This window comes from Lutra lutra, chromosome 10 (assembly GCF_902655055.1).
Source record: "Lutra lutra chromosome 10, mLutLut1.2, whole genome shotgun sequence".
Classification (NCBI taxonomy): Eukaryota; Metazoa; Chordata; class Mammalia; order Carnivora; family Mustelidae; genus Lutra; species Lutra lutra.
The window spans coordinates 110340575-110366038 of record NC_062287.1 but is presented as its reverse complement, the minus strand read 5'-3'; the positions used below and the strand labels follow the sequence as shown (position 1 = coordinate 110366038).

The window sequence follows — 25464 nt, the reverse complement described above, 5'->3', positions numbered from 1 at the left end:
CATCAGAATCCATCACCCCTTGGGGCTGGGACCAAAGCCTTGGAAGGGCATCTGATTTCTAGGTGTTATTTCGATACCATTTCTAAATCTAAACCTTAATTAATTCCCCTGTAAGATGTCCTCTTGGACACACAGAACAATTAACCGAGCATCAGTCCGGCAGGGAAGGGAGGATACCCCCCACCCCCGCCGCCCTGTACTGGACAACAGCCCCAGCTCCTCCTTGGAGCAACCCTGCCCTGGCAAGAGCTCATGTGTGAGCAAGACCCGGAACCCACGCAAGCCTCATAACCAGCAGGGGGCCCAGGCAGGCCACCCCCCTGAGCCTGCTCCTCATCTACAAACGCGGGCACCACCTGAACCGTGCAGGCCCGTTACGATGACCAAATCCTAACACGGCACACAGGCGCTGACACAAAAGACACAAGGTGCGTGCCGCAAGCTGGGCGGCTTCAACAAGGCCTCTGAGACTCCGACGCGTCCCGATGACCCCGCAGGACGGGGTTTGCAGGGATGGCTGGAGAAGCTGCTGGAAGAGGCAGAACTTGGTGGGTTCAACGTACGGACACGGCTTCACGGTGCAAAGAGAAGCACGTCCAAGAGACCCAGTCTAGCTCCCTCCCAACAGGACGGGAGAACGTAAGAGGCCACAAGCTGACCTTGCCGTGTCGGCGGGGGAAGGCCGCACTGTGGTTTCCAGGAAGCACCATATTTAAAGATCTGGTCCAGTGGAGAAGGACCTTTTGAAACCCTCTCCCCCTACGAAAACGAGAACACTGGCAGCACTGCCGGAATCCACCTTCTCAGAACTCTACAGAGAAGCTAGCAGCTTGGAGCAACCCAGGGAGTGTTTGTTTTAGAAGACGCGGCTCTCGGGGCGCCTGAGTGGCTAAGTCCGTTAAGCCTCTGCCTTCGGCTCAGGTCATGATCTCAGGATCCTGGGGCTGAGTCCCACATCAGGCTCTCCACTTAGCAAGGGAGTCTGCTTCTCCCTCTCTCTGCACTCTCTCACTCTCAAATAAGTAAAATCTTTATTAAAAAAAAAAAAAAAAAAAAAAAGCCGTGGCTCAGTCTGGGCCAGAAGAGCGAGCTCTGCAGTGTTCCTACGGGAAAAGCCCTGCCTGTGCCCCGACTTCTGTGGGAGCCTTGAAGCCAAGGGCCAGTGATCATGGGGAAAAGCCGCATGAACTCCCTTGAAGTCCCATTCCCTGAGAAACGCCACAGCTGGGGCCATCTGCCGGCTCCCCGGGCGATCCCACTCCCAGGACTGTCTTTATTTCCCCCAACTTGGAGCTGCCCTGATGCAGACAGCCCTTCCTCCGGGCAGTTGCCCAAAACCATCCCTCTCTGAGGCAATGCGGAACAGCTGGAGAGAGCAAGAGGTAACCAGAAAGCTCCCAAGGAAGAGTCTGGGAGCGAGAAAAGCTCCAGCCTGTCCCTGGGGAACCCGGAGGGCCACACACACACATCGGGCTACGCGTGTGCACAGGCAAGACAAGAGGAGGCCCCCAGTGCTCCCAGCTGGCTCACCCCTAGCTCTGTACCAACAGACAGTGAGGCCTAAGGGCTGTAAAAAGTGCACCCCAACACGCACACTGAGCCCCTTGGCCAAGCCCAGCAGACGTGCTGCTTCTGGAGGAGGGACTCTGCACAGTCCTTCCTGCCCAAGCTGGTGGCTTCAGTGGCCTCGTGGGATGACACAGGCCTTTCAGAGTCAGTGCTGCAAAGTCACTCAACACGGAGCACAGCAAGCCCTGGGGAGGAGGGGCCCCGATTTCCAAACCAGTGACGTCGTTACAGACCTCAGAGATGTTCTTACAACTGGGAGAGGACACGGACAGCTTCAGACCCGCGCATTCGATCAGTGAGATTACGAACAAATTCCTCGAAGACAGCAGCTCGCTCAAGAAGAGGACACCTGTTCCTGTATCACTACCAAAACTTCCTCACCAGGACAACTCACCGGCGGACCCGACCCACCCTCTCCGGACAACTCTACACCACTCCAGCCTGCCCCAGGAAGCAGGAGGGCGCGTCCCAGCCCCTCGGGGTCACAGTCACCCGGACCCGCCCCCCTCACCTGTGTTTGTCGCCAGCACCACCGCCGCCGACCTGAGGCTCTCCAGCATCGCGGCCTCCTCCCTCTCCTTCAGCTCCTTCCTCAACAGCTTGATTTCACTCCAAACGCCGCTCTTCTCTCTCTTCTCCTGGGTCTGCCTGTTCTTCGCCTGCGAAGGAAAACCAAGAACACACACATATGTGCACCGACTCTACACCTACTTAGCTCTTCCACGCTCACGAAGCGATTGCGTTCACAACCAGCTGGTGCACTTCATAAGTTTCTCGAAAGGCACTAAAATGTCCAAAACCTGTCTTGAAGGAGCAACAGACCCACACAGGTGAGCAAGTGCCTGACACGCCGTGTGGCCCTCCAGCCAGTGTCACCTGCACAGGGACAGGCAGAGGGGCGGAGTCCAGGCCCTCGACCCGCACAGCGTTTTGAGCTGTAGCTCAGATGAAACCAGGAACGGGGCCCCACGCTCCCGTGCGCAGGCCCCACACAGGTTCTGCGCAAGAAGGGCCCCTGCCATCCGGATCTGGGTGCCCGCTGCTTCCCGGTGAGGCCACCCTTCAGCGGGAACTCCACACTTGCCAAGAGGACAACAAATCTTCAGCCTATAAAATGCTTACCTAAGCCTCGACTTTCTGTAATACTAAATAGGACACCCTTCCTACGTGTGATTTCCGCTGTGGAGGACAGGGTGTGCCCGGGTTGGCCAGAAGGGTCTTCCTGCGTCTTCTCCCTCCCGGAGAAGACCCAGGTCAACGAGGACAAAAGGCAGTCCTCCACACTGTGGCGGAGGCAATACCATCCGTGCGTACCGCTAACCCCTCGACCCTCGCGTGACACGCCTCATCCTGTCCCCACCTCTGCTGGGCCCACAGGGGCATCTGGAGCGCCACCCTGCCACTCCGGCACCACCGTGAGGCCGTGAGACCAGCTGACGGCGAGCACACAAAGGGGACGTGAGACTCAGAGAACCAGCGAGCTCCCGAGTACTGGACTGCAAGATAAAACATGTCTCCAAGGAACCTGTCACTGCTGCGTCTGTCCCACAGGGAGACTGTAAAATCGACCAAAAACTAGGAAGATGAGTTTTTGAATTTTCACTTTCAGGCTGCTGGGGGTTTTCTTGCTGACGTTACCCAGCCATGGCCTGACCCAGGGGATGCTTAGAGAGACCTCTTCCTGAAGACGACCCCTCACCTTCTCACGAAACTACTCAGAAAACAGTTGAGTCCCTATTACATGCTGAGTACAAGTTTCTATCAAAAGCGGCCAGTCCTTTATTTCTTAATAAAACTGGGGGGAAACTTTTTTTTTAATGAGCAATCCTGAAGTCTGAAATTCTTTTTCTTTTTTTTGAAGTAGACTCCAGGCCCAACCCTAACCCAACACAGGGCTTGAACCCATGACCCTGAGACCAAAACCTGAGCTGATCAAGAGCCAGACACTTAATGGACTGAGCCTCCCAGACATTTGAAATCCTTAAGAATTGACAGATACCAAAAAAAGCGAGAGGAACAGAGACAGAAGTGACTCCTAGGGAAGTCTGCGGGTCAGAACCCACGCAGAGCGGTGGCAGGGAGGAGGCACGTACGAAGGCCTGATCGATGTCCTTCCTGATGTCCGCGACAATCTGGGCGCTGTCGCTCCGCGCTAACACCGCGTCGAGGGAATGCTGCTGAATGGAGTCCAGCAGGCGGGCAGGGTGCCCAAGGCGCACGATCCTCTGCTTGCTGTGGGCCAGACGCTCCACCAGGTTGTCCACGGCGACGTTGGAGGGAGCACAGCACAGAACCTGGGGGAGCACAGCTCGACTTAACCACTTAAGCTCGCGAGAAAACAAAGAGACAGTCTTGAAGGCAGAAAGGAGGCCGGAGTGTGCACAAGTGGTCAGAACGCAAACACGTGGCTGGCGGGAAGGGCGGGCGCGGCCTAGAGGACTCGGACCACCGCAGACTCTACAGGAGCTGGAACGTGGGTTTGCAGAGCTAGTCAGCGAAGCACCAGAAGCTTAAATCATCTGCGGCCAGGGAAGAAAGGCCTCAAAGGTGAAAGCAGGCCCTGAAGTGCCCGGTCTGGCGACCAGCGTACCACCAGTGAAATCTCCTCAGCATCTGACAAAGTGGAACGAGGGAAAATCTTTCTGGTGGGCTCAGTCTTGCTCCTAAAACTATTTTCTGCAGTGATTTCAATCAGGAGAGAAAAGCCTCAAGTGCCACTGTGAGGAGCAGGTGACAGCCGGCAGGGGCGGCCTCGCACACACGAGCCTCAGAAGCGGGTTGCTGGGGCCGTCCCCCGCCCCCCGCCCAGGGCCTGAGCGGGAACAGGGCGTGTTCTGTCCGCCTGTGCAAACAGAGGCTGTCCGACCACACCTCCAGACCCGCTTCCTACCAGCGAGTCATCACCTCCTCAAGTTTTCAAATGCCTCCACCAAGTCACTCACTCTTACGAAACTACTGGACAGCTTCATGACCCAACGCCAGACCCCCCTTTACCCCGAAGCAGCAGCGCTTCTGCCTGCAGAGGAACATGGGGCTCCGAGCCGGGGCCCTGGAGAGCATTGCCCTGAGCGCACACCCTGGCCTTGCCACCCGCGGCTCAGGACTGGGGCGTGTGCCCTGAGCTCTGTGTCTTCCGGAAACGGGGGGCACCGGCAGTCCCCAGCACCCGGGGTTTCTGTGAGGATTACCTGACGGCACTCAGAAGGGGAACTGCTTCGTAAAAAACACCCAGTAAGATGTTGACATTATTCTAATTCTTACCGTGATCTGACAGCTATAAACAAGAAAGATTTTCTAAAAGTTTCGCACGTGCTCAGAATCCATGATGACTCACGCTGACGCGCGATGAGAAAAGACCCTTCCCCCGCCAACAAAAACGTAAGTGAACACTCGCCTCGGAAAGTCGGACAGCGGCGCACAGCACTCGGGCAAGCGTGGTCCTGAGCAGGCTGGGACGCAGCCGCGCACCCGCGAGCCCAGCACAGGAGCTCACGCGTGTTCACGGGGCCCACCTTTAAGCCTTGCCTCACAGCCTGAAGAATGATCTCGACCACGGTAGTGGTCTTCCCGGTGCCAGGAGGCCCATGGATGATGGCAAGCTCCTTCTGGGACAGCGCGAAGGAGACGGCTTCCTTCTGGGAGGCATCCAGGCAAGGGTTACAGAACGGCAGCGGCTCTGCGGGACAGGACAGTGTTAGGCTCTGGCTCGGCGCGGCTGGCGACTCTTCCTGGCAGACGGAGCTGGTGGAAGGAAGAGCCACCCGCGGGCTCGGAACCTCCCCGGGAGCCAGCCAGGAGACACAGGACCAACCTGCCTGGTCTCCCAAGGGTGTCTCCCAGGACAGGAAGTGGCAGACCACGGACCACAGGCCCAATGCAGCCGGCCACCTGCTTCTGTGAGTGCAGTTTTCTGGGGCCCAGCCACGCCCGTTCACTGGCCCGTGGTCTCTGGCTGCCACAGCGCCCACAAAGCCGAAAATATGTACAATCCATCCCTTTATTTGAAAAGGTTGCCAACTCAGGCTCCACGATAACAGACCTTCCTGAAGTAAATGTTTCTTGGAACCTATTTCTACCAGGGGCGCCTGGGTGGCTCATTTAAGCATCGGACTCGTGATTTCGGTTCAGGTCATGATCTCAAGGTCATGAGACAGATGAGCCCCACGCGAGGCTCCGTGCTCAGCAGGGAGCCTGCTTAGGATTCTCTCTCCTCTCTGCCCCTCCCCTCCACGTGCGCCCACTCCAGCTCACTCTCTCAAAACATAAAAAGAAAATAAAAAGTCAACAAAAATTAAAATAAGTTATTTATTTCTACCACGTTGCCCCTTTTTAAGTGCCCATAAAATGACAAAAAAGAATTAGGAGCAAATTTCGGAATCATGTTTCTCCACTGAATCTTCCATGATGAAGACCAGTTATCTGCCTCCCATGCTCGATGCTCTGAGAGTAGCTACTGCGTGTCCAGCGTTGCAGGGCCCCTGCACGTGGAGACGCTGGACCCGTGAGTGAGAACTCCCGGGCACAGCGCCCTCGTCCAGGCCGGCCAGAGGGACACAAAGCTGAAAAGCAGCAGCAGACCTGACCCAAAGTCCCAGCGTGTCCCACTCTGCACTGCTTCCCTTTTCCTTAGACGCCCGCCTAACCACAACGTACTGTGCTCCCTAAAACACGGTGTATAAATTTCTAATTCAGCTTCCACTGCACAGTAGCCTCTTGATAAATATCTGACAGAATAAAACACTGAAACGTGCGTGCCTTCAGAATCTGGACAGGGAGCACCCAGCAGCCCTGCGTTCAAAGCCAACGTGACCCTGCGTGGTTGGCACAGGCACGACATCGCGTGGGCGCAGGACGGCCCCGTCCCCCCAGGCAGCAGGAGAGCCTGAAGGCTCCACTGAGGCCGTGCTGGGAAAGTGGCAAAGTCAGAATGTGGAGGACTGGCAAGTCACGGCAGCCGCTTGAGACAACATGCGCCCCTCGAAACTGGAGTTCTTCAAGACCACAGAGGGCTGGGAGAAAGCGCACCAACAAGGAAGGGGTGCGCGCGAGCACGTGTGTGCACACGTGTCTGTATGAGAAAGACCCGGTGTTCCACGTGGAAAAGACCAGACTACACACAAACATAGGGAGGTTAACTCCAGATGGCAGGTTCGCAAGCCTTCTGTTTCCCTCGTTAACGCAGGTCTTTATTTCCAAATATTCCATAATTAACACCTATCACAATACTCTTCTCATCAGGAAGGAACGACCTTCAATTTGAAGGACGCCGAGAAACAACCAAATGCCTTTAGAATCTGAGCTTCTCAAACAAACACAAAATCACTATTAAGCACAGACTGTGCTCAGCCATCCTATTTCCACAGACCACTGAGCCAGAACATCCTTACATCCTAAAAGAACATAGATTCGTTCGAGAGGACGTTGTAAAGTCAACAGAACGAGCTGCTTCTTTGCACCGAGTATGAGTCTAGTCCACGTGAGTCACTCAGATTTATAGAAGACACAAAGACAGATGCCGTCGAACCACGCGTCCTCGAACTCTCGCTCCAACACCCGAGGCCCTGCTGTTCTCAGAGCTTCCACCGTGACTCTGAGCAGAAAAGAAAACACAGAGGTTCTTACGGATCTCACTGGCAGGACTGGGGACGGAGCCGCCAAAGAGAACGTCTATGAGTGAGCACGCGGGGCCAGAGTGGTACTTCTTTAGTGTGATCAGAGCCCTGCCAAGGGAGAAAACTAGAATTAGGAGCTTGGTGAAAACCAGACATAGATTCCCTGCCCAAGCCCCTGCCCAGCACGGCCACCGCAGCCGCCGTCTCCCACGAGTGGCCCCCAGTGACTCCACACTCAGCGCAACAGCTCTCTTGTGTCCAGGACTAGCGGTCAGGGTGAGCGATGCTTGAGGAAAAGGAACATGGGATTCCCAGTCACACACACACCCTTACTTTTTCAGTCGCTTGTAAGTGACATCATTGGCCAGTTTTAACAGTCTGTAGGTCTGCTCCCTGTCCAAGCTCAGCCGGAAGTCATGGGACTCGTCAAAGGCCACCGTGACCGATCTCTGCGTGATCCGGGTCAGGATCCCCGTGGCCAGCTGACTCCCTTCGTCGTACAGACCCACTATATCGCCTACAGAAACACAGATTCACGTTACACGAACACTGAGCAGACTTAAGCCGTGGATTATTTTATGTAATAAATTCCAGCATATTTCAAATATCCCATCTCTACCGCTTTCTTTAGAAGTGAAATCAGTAGCGGTAAAAGTCTTTTAACCAATACCTCAATTAAACATGAAAACCGACTTGAGATCAATGAACTATTTAAGACAAACACACCAGTCAATAGAACACTTCAAGGGCCTGCTCGCTCTGTGCCACACACCGCTCTAGCCATGGGTCTGATTGGGAACAGGACACAGACATCCACACCAGAGGTTTTAAGGAAAGATGAAGCCCAGGAGGCGATGGGGAGAGACAAGGACATCATTTTAGAAACAGGGTATGGCAAGGGCCCCTCTGAGTGGTGACAGGTGAGCAGGAGGGCCCTGAACAAAGTGGGGGCCACAAGCACATCTAGGGAGGAACGTTCCAAGCAGAATGGGAACGAGTGAAGGAGGGAGGGAGGTCACTTGCTGCCCACTCAGCATGGATCTCCCCACTTCCCACAGTAACTGTTGGGTGAGTCACTCATCGGCCAGGTGAGCCTGACACCAGGGAAGGAACACGCAACTGACACCTGAGCCGGTCCCCGCGTCCCACATCCCCGGCCACAGCGACTGTTCGGGGATGAGCACGGGACCAAACCCGCCCGAGATGCAGCGAGGCTTGTGCTGGCACCTGGGAAGAGGCCCTCCGTCTGTCCAGCCGCATGTCGGGGCCAGAAGGGCTATCATGTGTTGCCTGAGAAGGAAGCCAACCCAGAAGAGGGCAAATCCAAGAAATGGAGAGAAATTGAGTCCAAGCAACCTCCTGTGAGCCCTGAAGTCAACTTTCTAGTATTGCAACCAATGCAATCCTTCTTCCCCAAGTCCATTTGGCTTGGCTTTTAAAAAAAATTTTTTTTAAGATTTTTATTTATTTATCTGTCAGAGAAAGAGAAGGAGCACAAGCAGGAGGAGTGGCTGGTGGAGGGAAGCAGGCCGCCCGCTGAGCAGGAAGCCTGATGCGGGGCTCGATCCCAGGACTCTCAGATCATGACCTGAGCCGAAGGCAGACGCTTCACCGACTGAGCCTTCCAGGCGCCCCTGGCTGGCCGTTCCATCACCTGGAACAGAAGAGAGTTCTGACCAAAACAGACTCCACTCAGATAAAGCCAGAGCTACTCACAGATTTCCACCCCCACTCATTCCCCTTCTTCCACGTCAGAAAGCGACCACCACGAGTCAACCAGGCACCAGACGCGCTCTAGCCGAGGCTGTTTTCCGCCAGGCGATGAGTTTCATCTGTACCTTGAACCTCTCTCGGGCTCCTTCCCCAACGTTATAGAGACAAGCAGCAGGCGGCAGCAGTGCCCCTGGCGCAGGGTCTGGTTCTGTGTGCAGGGCCCACTATGGGGCTGAGCACAGAGACCCCACACCTGCTGGGACCTCCCCACCAGCGCCCTGCAAGGGGTCCATGTTTCTCGGCCGAGCCTGCAAACCGCTCTTCAGAGGATGAAAAGGTGACAACCCACCTCGATCTGATCAACAGTTGCAGTGACACAGAAATGCCACTTCCTCGGCTTCCCATATCTGAACCCCTCAGCAGTCTCTGTGGTCCCAGTGCACAGTGCGGGCTGCTGCATCCACTACTGAACGTGTGTCCACTCTCGGACTGCAGAGTGTAGGACCGCCCCCCACACACGGACATTCGACCCTGGTGGCAAATCGGAAAGGGGCCGCCATATCACCCCCAGCCCCACCTACCGACGCGGGCGGCGATGAGCTCTAGCTCACTTAACAAGAACGTGGAAGACCGGACTCCAACCAGCGGCCCCTCCATCCCCTCTGTCTCCGAATCCAGCGGGTACTCCTACAACTTCGCGCAAGAGTTTGGGAAATCAGAACAGGAAATGAGAAACCCCCGTCGCCACCAAAACGAGATGGAGAGTTTTCTAGAGCCAAGTACAGCGGTGGCAAGGCTGCTGTCTCCAGGTCTGAGGGCGACACCAGGCACCCCTGGTGTGGGTTCAGCAGCTCCTCGCCGCTGCTGCTCCTCTCCAGCAGGGTTGGCACGAGCGGCCCCCGGGGCATGCTGGGCTCAGGGGAAGACAGAACTGCACACGGCACCACGGCGGTCCGAGACAAATGTGACGGCAGTCGCATGGAGTTCTGCACTTTCTAGGAGCCGTGATAAAGAAATTTAAGGGGCGCCTGTGTGGCTCAGCCAGTGAAGCATCTGCCTTCAGCGTGATCTCAGGGTCCTGGGATCGAGCCGTGTTGGGCTCCCTGCTCTGCGGGGGGCCTGCTTCTCCCTCTACCCTTTGCCCCTGCTCATGCTCCATCCAATAAATAAAATCTTTAAAAAAATTTTTTCTTAAAGACACAAGTAAGTTGATTTCAATAACAACATACTTTAACCCAACACATGGCAGATACTATTTCGACATGTATCAGAAACGACTCTGGAGATAGTCTGAATTTTTCTGTACTCAGGCTTCAAAATCCCACGAGCACCGCACACACGGCTCTCAGGCCCGCAGTCCGGGCGCCCCGAACCACCTGCGGCTCGCGGCTGCCATCCCGGACACACTGACCTAGACCACCGAGAAGCCACGTAAGAGGTGAACTTCTCTAAGGGTTCTTCGTTGCCACGCGTTAACTCTCCTGCTAGCCCCGTGCGACCTGGGCTTCACGGAGTACCAGGCACGCGCCCCCGCCGCAAACGCACAGACCTGACGTAAAGCTGTTGCTGGGAAGCACGGCGGCCGCCACACATCTCCTGGGCTCCAAGGTGACCAGCAGCCGCCCGTAGAGCCCGGTCCGCTGGCTGGACACCTGCAGCTTCAGCAAACACACGCCTCGGCTCTGGAGTTCTTTCTGGGAGACGTTTTCCTGCCAAGACCTGGAAGACACCCAACACTGAGGGTTCAATGTTTACACTCCTCCGCCCTTACTTCCACCCGCCCGGGATGAATGTAAAAGGGAGAGGAAAACAGACAAAGATCTGTGCCCAGGCTCGAAATAAAACCCAAACGGGCTCCGTATCTGCCCCTGGCGTCCTGCCCCTCCGCATCTCGTCCTGCTGGTCCAGCTGGTCTCTTCACCTGCTCTACCCGCACTCTGCGCCCCGGTTCCCCGTGTCACTAAGCCCATCGGTGCCCCCCCCACCGCCTGCCATCTGTACCCGCACGCATCCACTCTGCCTCTCATCCTCACCACCACACCCCTGCTGCAAGCCACACCCCTCATCGTCTGGACCAGACAGAGCCTCCTGCCTCCAAACTGGCTGACCTCGGGGGCTTGCCCCGACCACTCACAAGCAGCAGCGCCCACGCGATCCACCTGAAATACAAATCTATCTGCTCCCCTTTGGGAGTTAACAGAGGGAAACCTCACCAAAGTGGAGGGGGGAGAGCAGAAGGTGCAGCACCGTCCCATCAGTTACAGACCCTGACAGGACAGAACCCTCCATCAGGCAACAGGGAGAGACGCACATCGCACCCCCTACAAGAAACCCGCCACCCTGCAACTCAGTCAGTGAGCAACAGTCACCCACGCGAACTCCCGCCTTTCCGTAAGGGGCTTCCGTTCAAAGAGACCCCTCCCACGCCTTCCTTCTCCGCGAAATGAAGGTCCTCTCCGTCACCGGCTACGCCAGCCCCCAGCGTGGGCCACAGCTCCCTCCCCGGAACTGCAATTCTCTGCTGTGACGGATAAACCCACCTTGCTGGTAAAACAAACGGCTGTTTTATTTTTAAGGTCAATCCCCCCCCCCCAGCGAGCCATCCGCTGGGCACGGAATACGACACGCTCGCCCACGAGGCCCTGCTCAACCTGAGCGCGGCCACCTCTCCGCCGGCGCTCACTGCTCTGGGTACCCAGCGGAGTGCCTGACCGCGGCCCGTCCTGCGCTCACAGCAAGCCCGCGAGGTGGGAACAGTCCTACTTCGCAGGCGAGGTGGCTGCGGCTCAGGGATGTACCCTGCGAGGTCCCACAGCCATACGTGGAGCTGCGGTTCTACGTAGGTCGTTACCACCGCAAAAGCTCGGAACCTTCGGACCCAAAGCCTCTCGCACAAACGCCTGCACGTCTGCAGCGCAACGACTCGCTGCCAGGCCCAGAATCAGACTGCCTCCCCTCGGACCCCGACTCCACCTGCCACCCCGGGCAAGCCACCGAAGCGCCCGCTGTCACAGCTCCTCGGCACAAAATCACAACAACACTGAGGGTTCCCGGAGCGTGCGCGGCACTCGGTAAGCGCTCGCCGCATATTTCAGCTAAAGAGTATTCACCTTCAGAAGCAAGCGAGCTCTCTCCGGACCCCAGTCCCTGCAGCTCCTCCAGGAAGCCTCCCCCTCCACCCACCGCACCCATTTTTCTGCGAGCCTGGCACCACCTGTCCCTGAGGCCAGCCTTAGCCTCACCCTGCCCGGGCGCTGGTGTTTCCCCGCGCCTGCGCGCTCGCGCTGCCCTATCCGCGCGACACTCACGGCGGGAGCACGCCGGCTTGGAAGGCACCGTTCACAAGGACCCGAGCCCACCCCCTGGCCCAGGTCCCCTGACCAGGCCCAGATCCCGGCCCACCCCTCTGCCCACGGCCAGACCCACCCCTGCCCAGGACCCTTGCCAGGCCCAACCCTCTGGCCAGGTCCCCTGGCCAGGCCCAAGCCCTCCCCCACCCCCGCCCCGCCCAGGCCCAGGCGGCCGCATCCTCGCGCCCTCCCACCGGCCCGCACCGGAGGAGGAAAAAGGGTTGGGACGCGCTGAGGGCAGCTAAGACCTAGGACGGAAAGGTCGGGAGTGGGGGGCTCCAGGCCGAAAAGAAAAGGCTTCTCAAGGGCCCCGAAACGGGACGGGCCGCCCGGGAGGCGACAGTCCCAGCTCCAGCGGCGGCCGAACCCACCAGCGCCGCGGGCGGGACTCAGGGCGGGAGGGAAAGTCTCTGCCCGAGGCCGGCCGCGCTGGGGAACTGCCGACCGACCCCGTACCTGCGCTCCTCGACCTCCGCGTCTCTCTCGAGCTCCAGCAGGTCCAACTGCTTGGTCACGAAGCTCTCCACAGCCGCCGAGGCCATGGCCGCCGCCCGGCCGGGGCCCGGGGGAACTGAGGTCCGGCTGCCGCGCGGGGCGGAGTTCCCGGGCCGGACCCTGTGCGTCGACGCACAAGGTTCGAGCCGAGGCCGTTTCCGCTTCCGGCCGAAGTTGCGAGAAGATGGCGGCGGCCGTAACAACGCGGGCCGTGAGGGTCTCCTTCGGGCGGCTGCTGTGCGCGTGCAGCCGCAGCGTCCTGAGAGGGTCAGGGCCCGGAGCAGGTGAGACCCTGGCGGCGGGGTGAGAAGAGGGAACGGGGCGTGCGGGTTCGTGTCCGCCCCGATGCCTTCGGTGTTGACCCCTTTCTTTGGTGCGGGAGTATAGTACTCGCCTTGCAGCCGGGGAAACCCAGGTTCGGATCCTGGTTCCTTTAGTTAGCGGCTTCGCTGCTGACGTCAGCTCTCCAGCTCGCTTCAGTGCCTGTGTTGCGGGGGGAGCAGACTGAGGCTCGGTTCGGACAGCTTAGGTGACTTGCCCAGGGTCACACGGCTGGGCGGTGGGACGAGAGTGATTCGTGATTCAGACGAGTCTGTCCGGCTGCGAGCTGTGCGGTACCGTGGCCCCGGCCTCGAGCCTCTCTGTGGACCCTCCGGTGGCCTCCTCTGGAAACCGGTGGTGAACGTCCTTGCCGAATCTTAACCCCTTCATCAAAAGCAGCAGCCTTGTTTTTATGAAGTTCAGAAAAGTTACGTTTGTCAAAAACAGTGTATTTTTGCTTGAAATGATTGGCGTGCGTATTTGTGTATAGAAGTATTTAATTGTGTTTTAAAACCAGGTCCAAACGTATGTTTGATATTAAAGAATTGTTCTCTTTTTTAGATGTGATAACAGTGCATCTGTTGTGTGTAGTGTTTAGTAAGGATATTTATCTTTTATAGAAGTATGCTGGCGTCTTTACTGATTTAGCAATATACCTGTGATTTACTTAAAAATAATTGCCAAGTTGGGCCAGAGGAAGTGTGAATCAAAAATATCGGTCGTGAGTTGATAACTGGTGAGTCAGCTGCTGGAGGGCTCTAGGCTGACGATTCTGTTTTCTTTACTTTTGTGTGCTTGACGTTTTCCATTAGTGAAACTTGGGTTTAAGTAGGGAGGGCTGTTTTCACAAAAGCAGTGGAAGTTACTGTAGCCTGCCGACTTAAAACCACCTCTGGAATGCTGTGCTCGATTCCAGAACCCCACTTTCGGAAACACAAATAACGTGGAGTACAGAGAAGATGACCGAAGTGACAGGCAGATGGGACCTTGAAGAGTGAGAGAGGGAAACAGGATGGAAGGCACACCACAGTCCTTAGCTAAAGGACGACGCCCCCGGGAGAGAAAGGAGCATACTTGTTCCTTCTGGGGTCCAGGGCTAAGGCAGGACGGTAGCTCAGAGTTACAGGGAAGCAGATCAGGTGCAGAAACTTTGCAGCTGAGTCTTCAGCAGTGGGGCGGCCCCCAGGAGAGGCACTGAGTCCCACGTCAGAGCATATTCCGACAGGGGCTTCATGTGCTGACAGAGTGGGCTTCCTTCATTCACCCACCATTTATTGAGCACCTGGGTCAAGCAGGGGTGGGGGAGGGGTGGAATACAGGAGTAATAAGCATAAATAAGCCCTGCTTTAATGGAACTGGCATTTTGGTGGGGGGGGGGGGTGTGGCGAGACAGGCAGTGTCTAAAAATAAGTTACATAGTGTGTTAGAAGCCATTAAGTCTTATACAGAAAAATAAAGGGTGAAGTGGGAGAGAGGGGGTCAGTTTTAAATAGGACAGTCAGGGAAGGCCTCTCTACTGAGATGCTGTTTGAATGGACACAAAGAGAAAATGGGGAAGGGGGGCCAGAGGAACAGCAGTCAAGGCACCCAGGCTTCAAGGCGGGCGCGTGCCTGGCACGTTATGGGAATGGCCAGGAAGCTGGAGTGGCAGATGCAGAATGAACAAGAGGTAGGGCATGAGAGATGGGCTTGGGGGTGGGACGCATCATGCCGCCCACGCCCTGTAGGCCACTGTAAGGGCTTTGGCTTTTTCTCTGAATTAAACAGAAAGCTCTTGGAAAGTTTCAGCAAAATAGTGACAGGACCTGACCTAAGTTTTCACAGGATCACTTTAGCAGCTGCAGAGAAAGGAGGTAATGGGGAAAACAGGGCGTTAGTAACAACTCAGGCAAGAGGTGGTGGTGGCTTGGAGGATGTAGGTGGGCAGAGCCTGGATCTCTTGAAGAGAGAGCCAGGAGGATTTGCTGATAGCTCTGAGGGTATGCGAGAGGAAAGGGTCAAGAGTGACTGAGATTTCTGGCCTGCACCCTGGAAGGATGAAGATGCCATGGTGTGAGGTGAGGTGAAGAAGCAGGCGTGGCGGGTGGGGAGGATCTGGAGCCTTCATAGATTTTGAGATGCCTGCTAGAGTTGCGAGTGGTAAGAGCAAATACACAAGTGGATCGTCAAATCCAGGCTGTGGGTGTAAACCTGGGAGTCGCCCGTGTAGACAGAATATTTAAAGTCATTCCTCTGAGTGCAGACAGCAGAGGAATGGTCATAGAAAAAGAAGAGATAAAGCCGAAGGTCTAAACCCCAGGCACGGCGAGGTAGTAGAGGAGAAACCAGCCCGAGACACCAATAATTGGGAACATTTGCTAACAGGTAATTATAGAAAGGTGAATTTCAGGAAACGTAAATCACAGCTCAATATAAAAAAAAAAAAAAATGCATCAGTAGATGCAAGAAATAGTTGACAAAAGTCAACATGCGTTCATAACAAAAACTCAGATAGATACAGATGAAACTTTTTTTTTTTTTTTAAGATTTTATTTATTTGACAGAGAGAGATCACAAGTAGGCAGAGAGGCAGGCAGAGCGAGAGAAAAAGAGAGGAAGGAGGAAGCAGGCTCCCTGCTAGCAGAGAGCCTGATGCGGGACTCAATCCCAGGACCCCTGAGATCATGACCTGAGCTGAAGGCAGAGGCTTAACCCACTGAGCCACCCAGGCAGCCCAAAACTTCTATTTTTTTTTTTAATTTAAGTTGGCTCCATGCCCAACATGGGGCTCGAAACAACGCTGAGATCAAGGGCCACATGCTCTACCATGTGAGCCAGCCAGGAGCCTCCACGAAGGAAACTTCAGGAACAGGACATCTTCCGACGAATGAATAAATAAACCGTCGACAGTTCCTGAGTTGCCGTCCTCTGCTTCTCACTCCTAAGCTCTGCATTCTGGACCCTTCACTGGGTAGACCGTGATTGCCTTTGTCCCTTGGCGTATTAGTCGTCTGTCGCTGCAGAACAGGAGTTACCCCAAAATTTAGCAGCTTGAGATGACCAGCGTTTGTCGTGTGCACCATTTCCAATGGTTAGGAGTCCAGGGGCTGCTTAGCTGGATGGTTCTGGAACTCTCGTCAGCTGGGGCTGGACTTTCTGTTTCCAAGCTCATACTTTGGCCGTGGGCAGGAGGCCTCCGTTCCAGTCTTAGAATTTAATCTCAGAAATGCCGTGTCCTTGGTGGCCTGAGTGGCTCAGTCAGTTAAGCACCTGCCTTCAGCTCAGGTCATGATCTCAGGGTCCTGAGATCGAGCCCCGCATCAGGCTCCTGGTCCATGGAGAGACTGCTTCTTCCTCTCCCTCTCCCCTGCCTGCTGCTCTGCCTATTTGTGCCCTCTCTCTATATCTCTGTCAAATAAATAAATAAAATCTCTAAAAAAAAAAAAAAAAAAAAGTGCCCTGCCTTTCCTTCTGCCACATGCCATTGGCCACAGAAACCAGCTCCGTTCAGGAGTTGGGCTCCACAGGCTGTCTCGGGGGGAACAGAGCTGGATCTGAACCCACCAGGCATGTGGCGGTCAAGGAACAGATCAGTGGGTGAGCGGTTCTGGTTTTCGGCGCTTTCCCGTGGTGTGATGAACACATCCCGGCACGCGCGAGCCCTAACTGTGGGCGCTGCTGTTCCAGCACTGCTGACCCTGGTCTTCCCGCAGGAACGTCGGGAGCCACCGCCCTGACACAGGCGCCCACAGAAGCAGTACTTGTGTTTTGCCTTCTGAAGAGCAGTGGCATTTCTTACCGGTGACGATCGCTGTTTCTTGTTCCCTCAGCTTCCCTGGGGTCTGCTTCCCGAAGGTTCGGTTCGCAGAGCACCGCAGTTCCAGAAGGGTAATACCAAGATGTGGGTTTGGGTGACTTTTCCTTTGTAGGACTGTCTTTCTCAAATCAAAATAGCAGATGCGTGCGTTTTCGAGAACATCTAAATTTTCTCTTAACTTTTTGATGGTATTTTTTTTTAAACCCTTGACATAAACGCGGACAGGACATTGAGTATCCAGACAAATGTGCTGCTAGGCCTTATGCAGCTGATTTTGTTAAGGAAAGTTCATGGCTCCTAATTAGAGACTTCTGAGAAGATGGAATCACAGGAAGGTTGAATCAGAATTTTTAGGGAGAACTTAAATATCATTTGGAGGAAAAATCACACCCACTAGTAGGGATATCCAGGAGCAGTGGAGGATAGCAGTTAAGAATTAGGAAGCTCCTGGGCCCGCTCCGGGCCGCCCCCCCTTGCCGGCCAGGTCCTTGAGCTTTGTTTCCTGTCCCGCCAGATGGAGATGTTGTTAGTCTCTCTCCGGAGGGTTCTGTGCGCCTGCAGTAGATTCCTACATTTGAAGAGCTTAGGACAGCACCTGGCAGTGACTTGTCAGGAGTGTTGGCATCGCAGGCTCAGAAGTGGGGAGATTCAGGGGGCTCTTACGTTTCTCAAAAAACAGAATCAGGTTATAGAGAGAGATCCTGAGGGGGAATGTCCGTTACTTTGCCCTTTCTTTCTCTTCCCCATGGAGTTCGGGTTTCCAGCTTCCGTTGTTTCGCCGTCTGTAGCAGGGGATGGCCAGACCCTGCGAGGAGGCCGGGGCTCCCCCGTCAGACCCTGTTCCTCCTTGTCCATCACAGGTCCCCAGGCCACAGCTCAGGAGCGTGTTTCCAGGTGCTCTGAGCTGAGCGCAGTGGACGAGCTCCGTTCCATTTCCTTGGCCGGTTGATGCCACGGCGCCCAGAGCTCCGCTGTGGTGAGCGCCTGCTGGCTCCCCGCACAGCACAGGGGCCCTGGGCCGGCTGCGGATTCCCCGGCGAGCCACCTTTGTTCCTTGCAGGAGCTCTGCTGCAGAAAGACTGACCTCTCCCTCTGGTGGCAAACAGCAACAAAAGCTTTAAAATGTTCTGAATAACTGAATTCGATGTGGTTCTCCCGAGCTCTCCTCTCTTTGTAGTCTTCAGAAATTCAAGGCCAAATGAGGGCAGGAAGTGAGACAGACCTTGCCGCCTCCTTTCGCCCGTGGGCTGCCCTCCATGCGCAGCTGAGTCCTCTGCTGCAGGACAGACAGACGATTGACGGCCGTGCCGTGGCCCCTGAACACGTCCCCATGCCAGCTAGTCCGCGCGGCCCTGGGGGCAGGTGCTTTTATCCCCATTTGCTCCGTGAAAGAAACTGGAGCGCAGAGTCGTGAGGTGCTTGCCAAGGTCATGTTCACCTGGTGGCCGAGGCGGGGTTCAGTCCCGGGGCTCCTGTCTGGGCATGAAGGCCGAGCAGGCACCTGCCTGGTAGGAGTTAGGGGTCAGGGCGGACCAGCTGGGGACAGAGCAGGGGTGTTCCTATCATGGGAGCCCTGCCCATGGAGCCCTGGAATGTCGGGGTGACGCGCAGGAGCCGTGCTGGGAGGCAGAGAACCCATTGCCTGGCGGGGTGGGGAGTGTCGCATGGCCCCAGGGGTAGTTATTCCTAGGAGGGACTCTTCTGGAATAAAATGGCTGGATTTCCTGTTTTGATTACTGAGGGATAAGTGGGTGTTTCTTGAAACACGGGGTCATGTGGGAGCTGTCCCCAGTGCCACCAGGGGGCGGGTCTGTACCAAAGAGTCCCATGTCGGACAGCGACACCCCTCCGGCCTGAGCACAGCCATTTCTTACAGATTCTGAACTGTCTTTTCCCACGGACGGGCCACACATGCGTCACATGTGTTTTACAGATACGTTCCTAAAACATCGCTGAGTTCACCACCTTGGCCAGAAGTTGTCCTGCCAGACCCCGCTGCAGAGACCAGACGCCATGCAGGTAACACAGGCGGACGCCAGAGGGAGGGGTGGGGAGGAGGGCCTGTCCCCGGCCACAGAACAGGATCTCACGTCTTCACATGCCCTGAGACCCAGCGTGGTGTGAACGCTTAGGCTCGTTTTTACCACTGGACACCTTTCGCAGACACTCCTGAGCACCCACCGAGGTCAAGGTGGGCAGTGTGAGCGAGGGAGCGGCCCTTGGTCCCTCTCCATCTCCCTGCTGTTGGCAGGATGCGGGGGGAGGAAAGATTTCTCCACAGCCGGGGGAGCAGTGGGTGCTGGTGCTGCCCTGGGGGTTGGAGAAACTGTCCGGGTGCTGGGACACGAGGAGGGACAAGGTGGCCAGCCACCACTGCCGTGAGCGAGCACAGGGCTCCGTTTTTCCTCACAAGGCTGGAGATGCAGGTCCGCGTGGGGCGTCTTCCAGTTTTAGTTTGTTATGTTTTTAAAAGATTTTACTTATTTATTTGATAAAGACAGCGAGAGAGGGAACACAAGCAGGGGGAGTGCGAGAGGGAGAAGCAGGCTTCCCGCTGAGCGGGGAGCCTGATGCGGGGCTCGATCCCAGGACCCCGGGATCATGACCAGAGCCGAAGGCAGCCACTTAATGACTGAGCCCCCCAGGCGCCCCCATCTTCCAGGTTTAAAGTACCATTTGAGATGCGGTGCGAGATCAGCGGTGTTCTGCCCCTTCTCCAGCCACGGCTCTGGCCTGACTCTGCTTCAAGAACGAAAAGTGTGTGTTCCTCTCCAAGCGCCCAGCCCCAGGCCAGGCGGGGTGGGTCAGGGCTCATAGACGCTTACCAGACCGTGACCGGGGTGGGAGAGAGCGGGTTATGAGCCGAGGTGAGGCCGTGAGAGCCCAGAGCTGTGTGGGCAGCAGCTTGAAGGTAGAATCTAGCACGGGGGGCGGGGGTCATTCTAGCTTCTCCTGGTTTGCAGAAAGGCCTCTCCTTTCACTTGGCCAGTCCTCTGGCATTTTCTTAATAAAGACCGGGAATCCCGCAGGGTGAAGGTCTCACCCAACCCCGCCCAGTCAGAGAGACCAAGCCAGGCACGCTGAGTGCTCAGGCCAGAGAACACAGGTGGCCGTGAGGCATTCCATGAGGTCTGGGGGACACGTGTCTTTAGGTGCCCCCCATGCCAAGGAGCCCGTGCTCCTGGGAAGGGCAGGTTGAGCCCCAGCTGTGCAGAGAGGCACAGTGACAGCTGTCACACCCACCCCCGCTGCCACTGGAGCTTGCCGTCCTACTGAGGGAGAGCAGGGGGCACAAGGCCTCATATGACCATCGCTGTGGGCCTGGGCTGCATGGGGCCGCGTGGCTGCCATGCCCGGTGTGAGTGGCCGACCGGCCTGCCACCATCCTGGCTTTCTCCCCCACAGAGGTCGTGGGGAAGGTGAACGAGCTGATTGCCACGGGCCAGTACGGCCGGCTCTTTGCTGTGGTCCACTTCGCAAGCCAGCAGTGGAAAGTGACTTCTGAGGACCTGATTTTAATCAACAACAAATTAGACGTAGCGTGTGGAGAGAGAATACGGCTGGAGAAGGTGAGACCGTCCGCGTCTCAGGGCGTAGTCACCAAATGTGCCCTCCTGCCCCTGGGCTCGTCCCCAGGAGGCTTTCTCGGATCGGCGGGCAAAGGCAAGCAGAGCCGAGGGCAGGAGCACAGGTGTCCCCCCCTCTGCGGGCGGCCAGCGAGGTGCGGGCGGCTAGCCCCAACCCAGGAGACTTCCGTGCCGGAAAATACGTGTGCTGAGGTCCCACGTCTCGGGAACGTTCTCCCGGAGAAGAGAATGAGCACCCCGGGTACAGGCAGAGGGTTTTCAGCTGCACGGCCATGGAGAGCGCCTTGGTGGGAGCGCTGCGCCGGCGTCGGATGGACGGCGGCTGCTCCCGAGGCATCTGGCTGGCACTGCTGGGCCTTACCGGCCATTCCACGCCCTTGGTCTGCGAATCTAGCGTTTCCACCCACCACTTAAAATGCTTCCTGCTGTTTCGGGCGGCCTTTTTTTTTTTTTCCTCTTACTCTGTTTATAAAAGCCTATAAAGTCTAAGTTCTCGGGTGCCTGGGACGCGCAGTCAGTGAAGGGTCCGACTCTTGGTTTTGGCTCAGGTCATGGTCTTAGGGTCGCGGGATCGAGCCCCGCCTTGGGCTCCCCACTTGGCACAGGGTCTGCTTGGGACTTCTCCATCTGTGCACTCGCTCAAGCTCACTCTGTCTCTCTCAAATAAAGCTTAAAATATATATTTACCCAAGTGTTCTGCACTAGCTTTCTTCTTTTGTAACTGCAGACTCTTTGAGTCTGTACAACAAGGGGAGCATTAAATGCTGTTTTGTTTTGTTTAAAGGTTTTATTTATCTGTCAGAGCACGCACAAGCAGGCAGAGCCGCAGGCAGAGAGAGAGAGAGAAGCAGGCTTCCCGCTGAGCAGGGAGGCCAATACAGGGCTCGATCCCAGGACCCTGAGACCATGACCTGAGCTGAAGGCAGCAGCTTAATTGGCTGAGCCACCCAGGCGCCCCTAAACTCTGTTTCTAAGATGGTGTCCTCCCAGCCTGCAGTCTGAGCTCCGAGCTGCACTGACTGACCATATGGACTGCAAGAGCCACCAGAGCTCCCTTCTCCCAATGCCACAGGGGCTCTGTCGTGAGCTCCTCAGCAAGGGCTCGTTTACTCCATAACGTCTAAAGTAGGAGGGGGGCGCCTGGGGGGCTCAGTCGTTAGCGCCTGCCTTCAGCTCAGGTCATGGTCCCAGAGTCCTAGGATCGAGCCCCGCATCAGGCTCCCTGCTCGGCAGGAAGCCTGCTTCTCCCTCTCCCACTCCCCCTCTTCGTGTTCCCTCTCTCACTGTGTCTCTGTCAAATAAATAAAATCTTTAAAAATAAAATAAGTAGGAGACTCGAGTGTATCTGAGAAGATTTACTAAAAAGACATTTTTTTTTAAGTTTGCTTTTTTTAGTAATCCCTACACCCCACGTGGGGCTTGAACTCATGGCCCCAAGATCAGGAGTCACACATTCCACCAATTGAGCCGGCAGACGCCCCCCAAAAAGATAATGTTTTGTAACCTGTCACATGAACAAAAACATTCTCGAAAGGACCACGTGATCCCGATTGCTTGTCCTCACTTAGGAGGTTGAGTGGCAGGAACACGTCAGCCTGAAAATCACTGTGAGACGGTGTCTCGGTAATTTGTCATCAGAGACTGCTGACGTCGCTATAAAGTACGCTTTGTCTGTCGATGTTTAGGTTTTATACGATCCGGTATTTTTCTTTTTTTTTCTCTTTCTTTCTTTCCTTTTTTTTTTTTTTTTTTTTTTTTTTGTTGAAGATTTTATTTACTTGAGAGCAAGGGAGCATGAGGGAGAGAGGGTCAGAGGGAGAAGCAGGGTCCCCACTGAGCAGGGAGCCCAGTGCAGGGCTCGATCCCAGGACCCCGGATCATGACCTGAGCTGAAGGCAGACACTTAACTGACTGAGCCCCCCAGGCACCCTGATCAGGTATTTTTCTTATCCGTAAAATTTAAGACGGCCTTCCAACACCTGCTAAAACACTGCTGCCCTCGCAGTGCAAAGATGTCTTCATCTGAGGCCACACTTGGCCACGTCTGGCTGCGCCGAGGACGGTTTCTGGAACGTCCATGTGGACTTTCCCAGTCTTTAAAAGAACACACATGAGCCTCCGTCTCAGCGGGGTCAGCAGTCGTGAACCGCCTCAGAGACGCCACGGTGTGGCTTTCCCGCATACATTGTACCTTCCAATAAAAAGTTAAAAAAAAAAAAGGCCATCGTTGTTTGCACGGGACGGTTGACACTGTCCTCTGGGCGGGCGATCAGCGTGTCAAGTGCTCAGGGACAGCGGTCCTGGCTCTGCCATTGGGCCGGCACAGGAAGGTAGACCCAGCACTGGGGCCAGGGCTGGCTGCCTCCCCACCAGTTCGAATCCCGGGAAACGATGAGGTGGCGGGTACCTTCTTCCTGCTCCGGTGTTTGCGCCACTGACTTTCCTGGCACTTGGTGACACGCCCATTTCCTTCGCAGGTCCTGCTGGTTGGAGCTGACAACTTCACGTTACTCGGCAAGCCGCTCCTCGGGTAACGCGCGCACTTGTGCGGGGCTTTGTCTGGGACTCACGGGGGCTGCGGGGGGAGGCCAGACAGAGGACGCCCGGGCCCAACTAGTGCTGCTGATTTATTACTGTGGGGCTTGTAAGATTTGTTGACAGACTACCTTGTTCTTCTCTTTTGTTCTTTTTTTTTTTTTTTTTTTTCTAAGTAAATACTACCTCCCCCACGTGGGGCTCGAACTCACAAACCCAGAATCAAGTCGTGTGCTCTTTCAACCGAGAGAGCCTAGGGCCCGTGTGCTGTTTTTTGGGGTTTTCTTAAAGGTTCTATTTATTTGTTTGACAGAGATCACAAGTGGGCAGAGAGGCAGGCAGAGAGAGGGGGGATGCAGGATCGCCGCTGAGCAGAGAGCCCGATGTGGGGCTTGATCCCAGGACCCTGAGATCATGACCTGAGCCAAAGGCAGAGGCTTTAACCCACTGAGCCACCCAGGCGCCCCTTTTTTTTAATTATTATTATTAAATTACAGCTCACAGTATCATGTCTGTTCTCTGTACCTTACCAAGTGCAGACCTCCATTGGCCTAGTTAACCCTCTGTCTCCTCCCAAAGTGATTACAATCTGATTGACCGGATTCCCCGAGCCAAGTCACATCCCCATGACTGATTTATTTCATGACCAGAAGTTCACACCCCTTGATCCCCGTCCCCTCAGCCTTCGCCCCTTCCTTCTACACTGGGCTTGATCATGCTTCTTGATGGTTTTCTTTTTTTTTTTTTAAAGATTTTATTTATTTATTTGACAGAGAGAGATCACAAGTAGGCAGAGAGGCAGGCAGAGAGAGAGGGAGGGAAGCAGGCTCCCTGCTGAGCAGAGAGCCCCATGCGGGACTCGATCCCAGGACCCTGAGATCATGACCTGAGCCAAAGGCAGCGGCTTAACCCACTGAGCCACCCAGGCACCCTACTTCTTGGTGGTTTTCAAAAAATATCTGCAGGGAGGACGTGCTACTTTTATAATTGGCAAAAAACAAAGTAAAGGTTTGTTTTGGAAATTCTTACATAAAGCATTAGATCGAAAACTAATCGAGAAGGTATGTTATTGATTATCTTTCTCCCTTCTAGAAAGGATCTCGTTCGTGTAGAGGCCACAGTCATTGAAAAGACAGAATCGTGGCCAAAAATCAATATGAAATTTAAGAAAAGGAAAAACTACAAGAGGAAAAAAGGTAAGTTAGAGAAAGCGTGGCAGGTGTCATGTCCCCACCCTGCTCCGTCAGATGGTCCTGCAGCTGTTAGGGGTCTGGGGCCACTGGGATGCGCCAGCCACAGACATGGGGGAGAGAGCTCTGCCCCAGTACTCTGGGTCCAGTGTGGAGGGGCAGATGGAGGCCCGTCTTAACCAAGCCAGAGGTGTGGAGGGAGAGAGCCCCGGGAGCTTCAGGCCCTTGCCACAGCCTGACGCAGCTTGCCCCGGGAGACACGGACGCAGACACCAGAGGCAGCAGTCACGTCCCACACAGACTGGACAGAGAAATGGGACGTGGCGGTTGGCAGGGGTCTTCTCAGCACAACGTCACCCAGAGAACGGGAACGAATCTTGGAGTAACACCCGACCTTGTGCCTCCGGGCACATATGTCCGTCCACACACGCTTGTACCCACATGTGTTTGTGACGGAACATGGGAGAGCGAGGAGAGGGAGCCCTCCAGGGGAGCAGGGAGGCCGGAAGATGGGGCCTGTTGGTTGATAGAGAAGAGAGAGCCAGAGGGGCCTGAGGTGCCGGGGTGGGGAGCGTGGGCTTCGGCGCATGCACGGTGTGGGGATGCCTCGGACGGGAGCTTGGCTGTCTGCAGGGCCGTCCCCGCAGGAGCTTCTTCTGGAAGTCACCTTGTGGAGGCTGCTCAAGGCTGGGCTCGTGGGCTGCAGTGGCCTGTCTGGGGAAACCTGTAGCCCTCACAGTCCTTGGTCACCACGGGAACTGCTGGCCTGAACTACCAGTAGTGGGGAGTTAGTAAAATACCCTGACACCGTGGGGTGGCCTTTACCACAGGTCAGGTCCACAGGAGCCTCTCCTCCGCCCTCTGTCACCCCCAGGCAGACCGGGGGTCTCACCGCACGCCGGGGGAAGGAGGGCCGGGTTGCTCCCAGCCTCCGAGGCCCCGGGTCTTAGAGCCTGTGCTGCTTCTGATGGGGGCTCACGGAGCACGAGGGTTCCTCAGGAGGCCCTCATGGCACGTGGCCAGCAGGGCCCACACAGGGTCTGGGTGCCACCTGGGGAGGGCCGGTGCCAGGCTGACCTGCACTCACTCGCAAAGAGCAGGTGGTCCGGCAGCAGGGTCTCAGCATAGCTCGTGGGCACGCCGGGTGCGGCCAAGCCGTGACCCTGCTCTCTCTCTCCCAGTGATCGTGAACCCGCAGACTGTCCTCCGGATAAACACCATCGAGATCGCTCCACGTTTGTGCTGACCGTGAAGGCCATGTTTACAGAATATAAAAATAAACGCCTGTCTTCTGGA

General features: G+C 55.9%; 2 protein-coding genes across 5 annotated transcripts in view; one reads left to right on the top strand and one right to left on the bottom strand.

Moving 5' to 3' along the window:
* The window catches only part of IGHMBP2 (immunoglobulin mu DNA binding protein 2), a 25010-nt gene extending 12180 nt beyond the window's left edge, over positions 1-12830 (bottom strand). The window contains exons 1-7 of one of the 3 annotated variants that reach the window (XM_047691017.1): positions 12701-12830; positions 10444-10613; positions 7515-7698; positions 7192-7289; positions 5082-5245; positions 3633-3863; positions 2081-2228 (exon numbers count right to left, since the gene is read on the bottom strand). In XM_047691017.1, coding sequence (XP_047546973.1) covers positions 2081-2228; positions 3633-3863; positions 5082-5245; positions 7192-7289; positions 7515-7698; positions 10444-10613; positions 12701-12786 — 1081 coding nt within the window. In that variant the 5' untranslated portion in view covers positions 12787-12830. The remainder of the gene's footprint in view (positions 1-2080; positions 2229-3632; positions 3864-5081; positions 5246-7191; positions 7290-7514; positions 7699-10443; positions 10614-12700) is intronic. The other 2 variants (XM_047691018.1, XM_047691019.1) reach the window with 2 other exon arrangements.
* Positions 12785-25464, top strand: MRPL21 (mitochondrial ribosomal protein L21). Of its 2 annotated transcripts, XM_047691020.1 has the most exons (7): positions 12869-13023; positions 16870-16927; positions 18790-18875; positions 20262-20425; positions 22921-22973; positions 24071-24174; positions 25350-25464. In XM_047691020.1, the coding sequence occupies exons 1-7, from the start codon at positions 12924-12926 to the stop codon at positions 25412-25414; spliced, it is 630 nt and encodes a 209-aa protein (XP_047546976.1). In that variant the 5' UTR covers positions 12869-12923; the 3' UTR covers positions 25415-25464. The 2 variants fall into 2 exon arrangements, with proteins under 2 accessions (XP_047546977.1, XP_047546976.1); XM_047691021.1 differs by lacking the exon at positions 16870-16927 and having other exon boundaries at positions 12785-13023.

What these genes read in the sequence shown, in the direction of transcription:
- MRPL21 (XM_047691021.1), top strand. Translation starts at nt 12,785, where the DNA reads ATGGCCGCCGCCCGGCCGGGGCCCGGGGGAACTGAGGTCCGGCTGCCG. An exon ending in AGGGTCAGGGCCCGGAGCAG is followed by an intron (nt 13,024 to 18,789) that starts GTGAGACCCTGG and finishes TGTGTTTTACAG; the next exon opens with ATACGTTCCTAAAACATCGC. An exon ending in CTCGGCAAGCCGCTCCTCGG is followed by an intron (nt 22,974 to 24,070) that starts GTAACGCGCGCA and finishes TCTCCCTTCTAG; the next exon opens with AAAGGATCTCGTTCGTGTAG.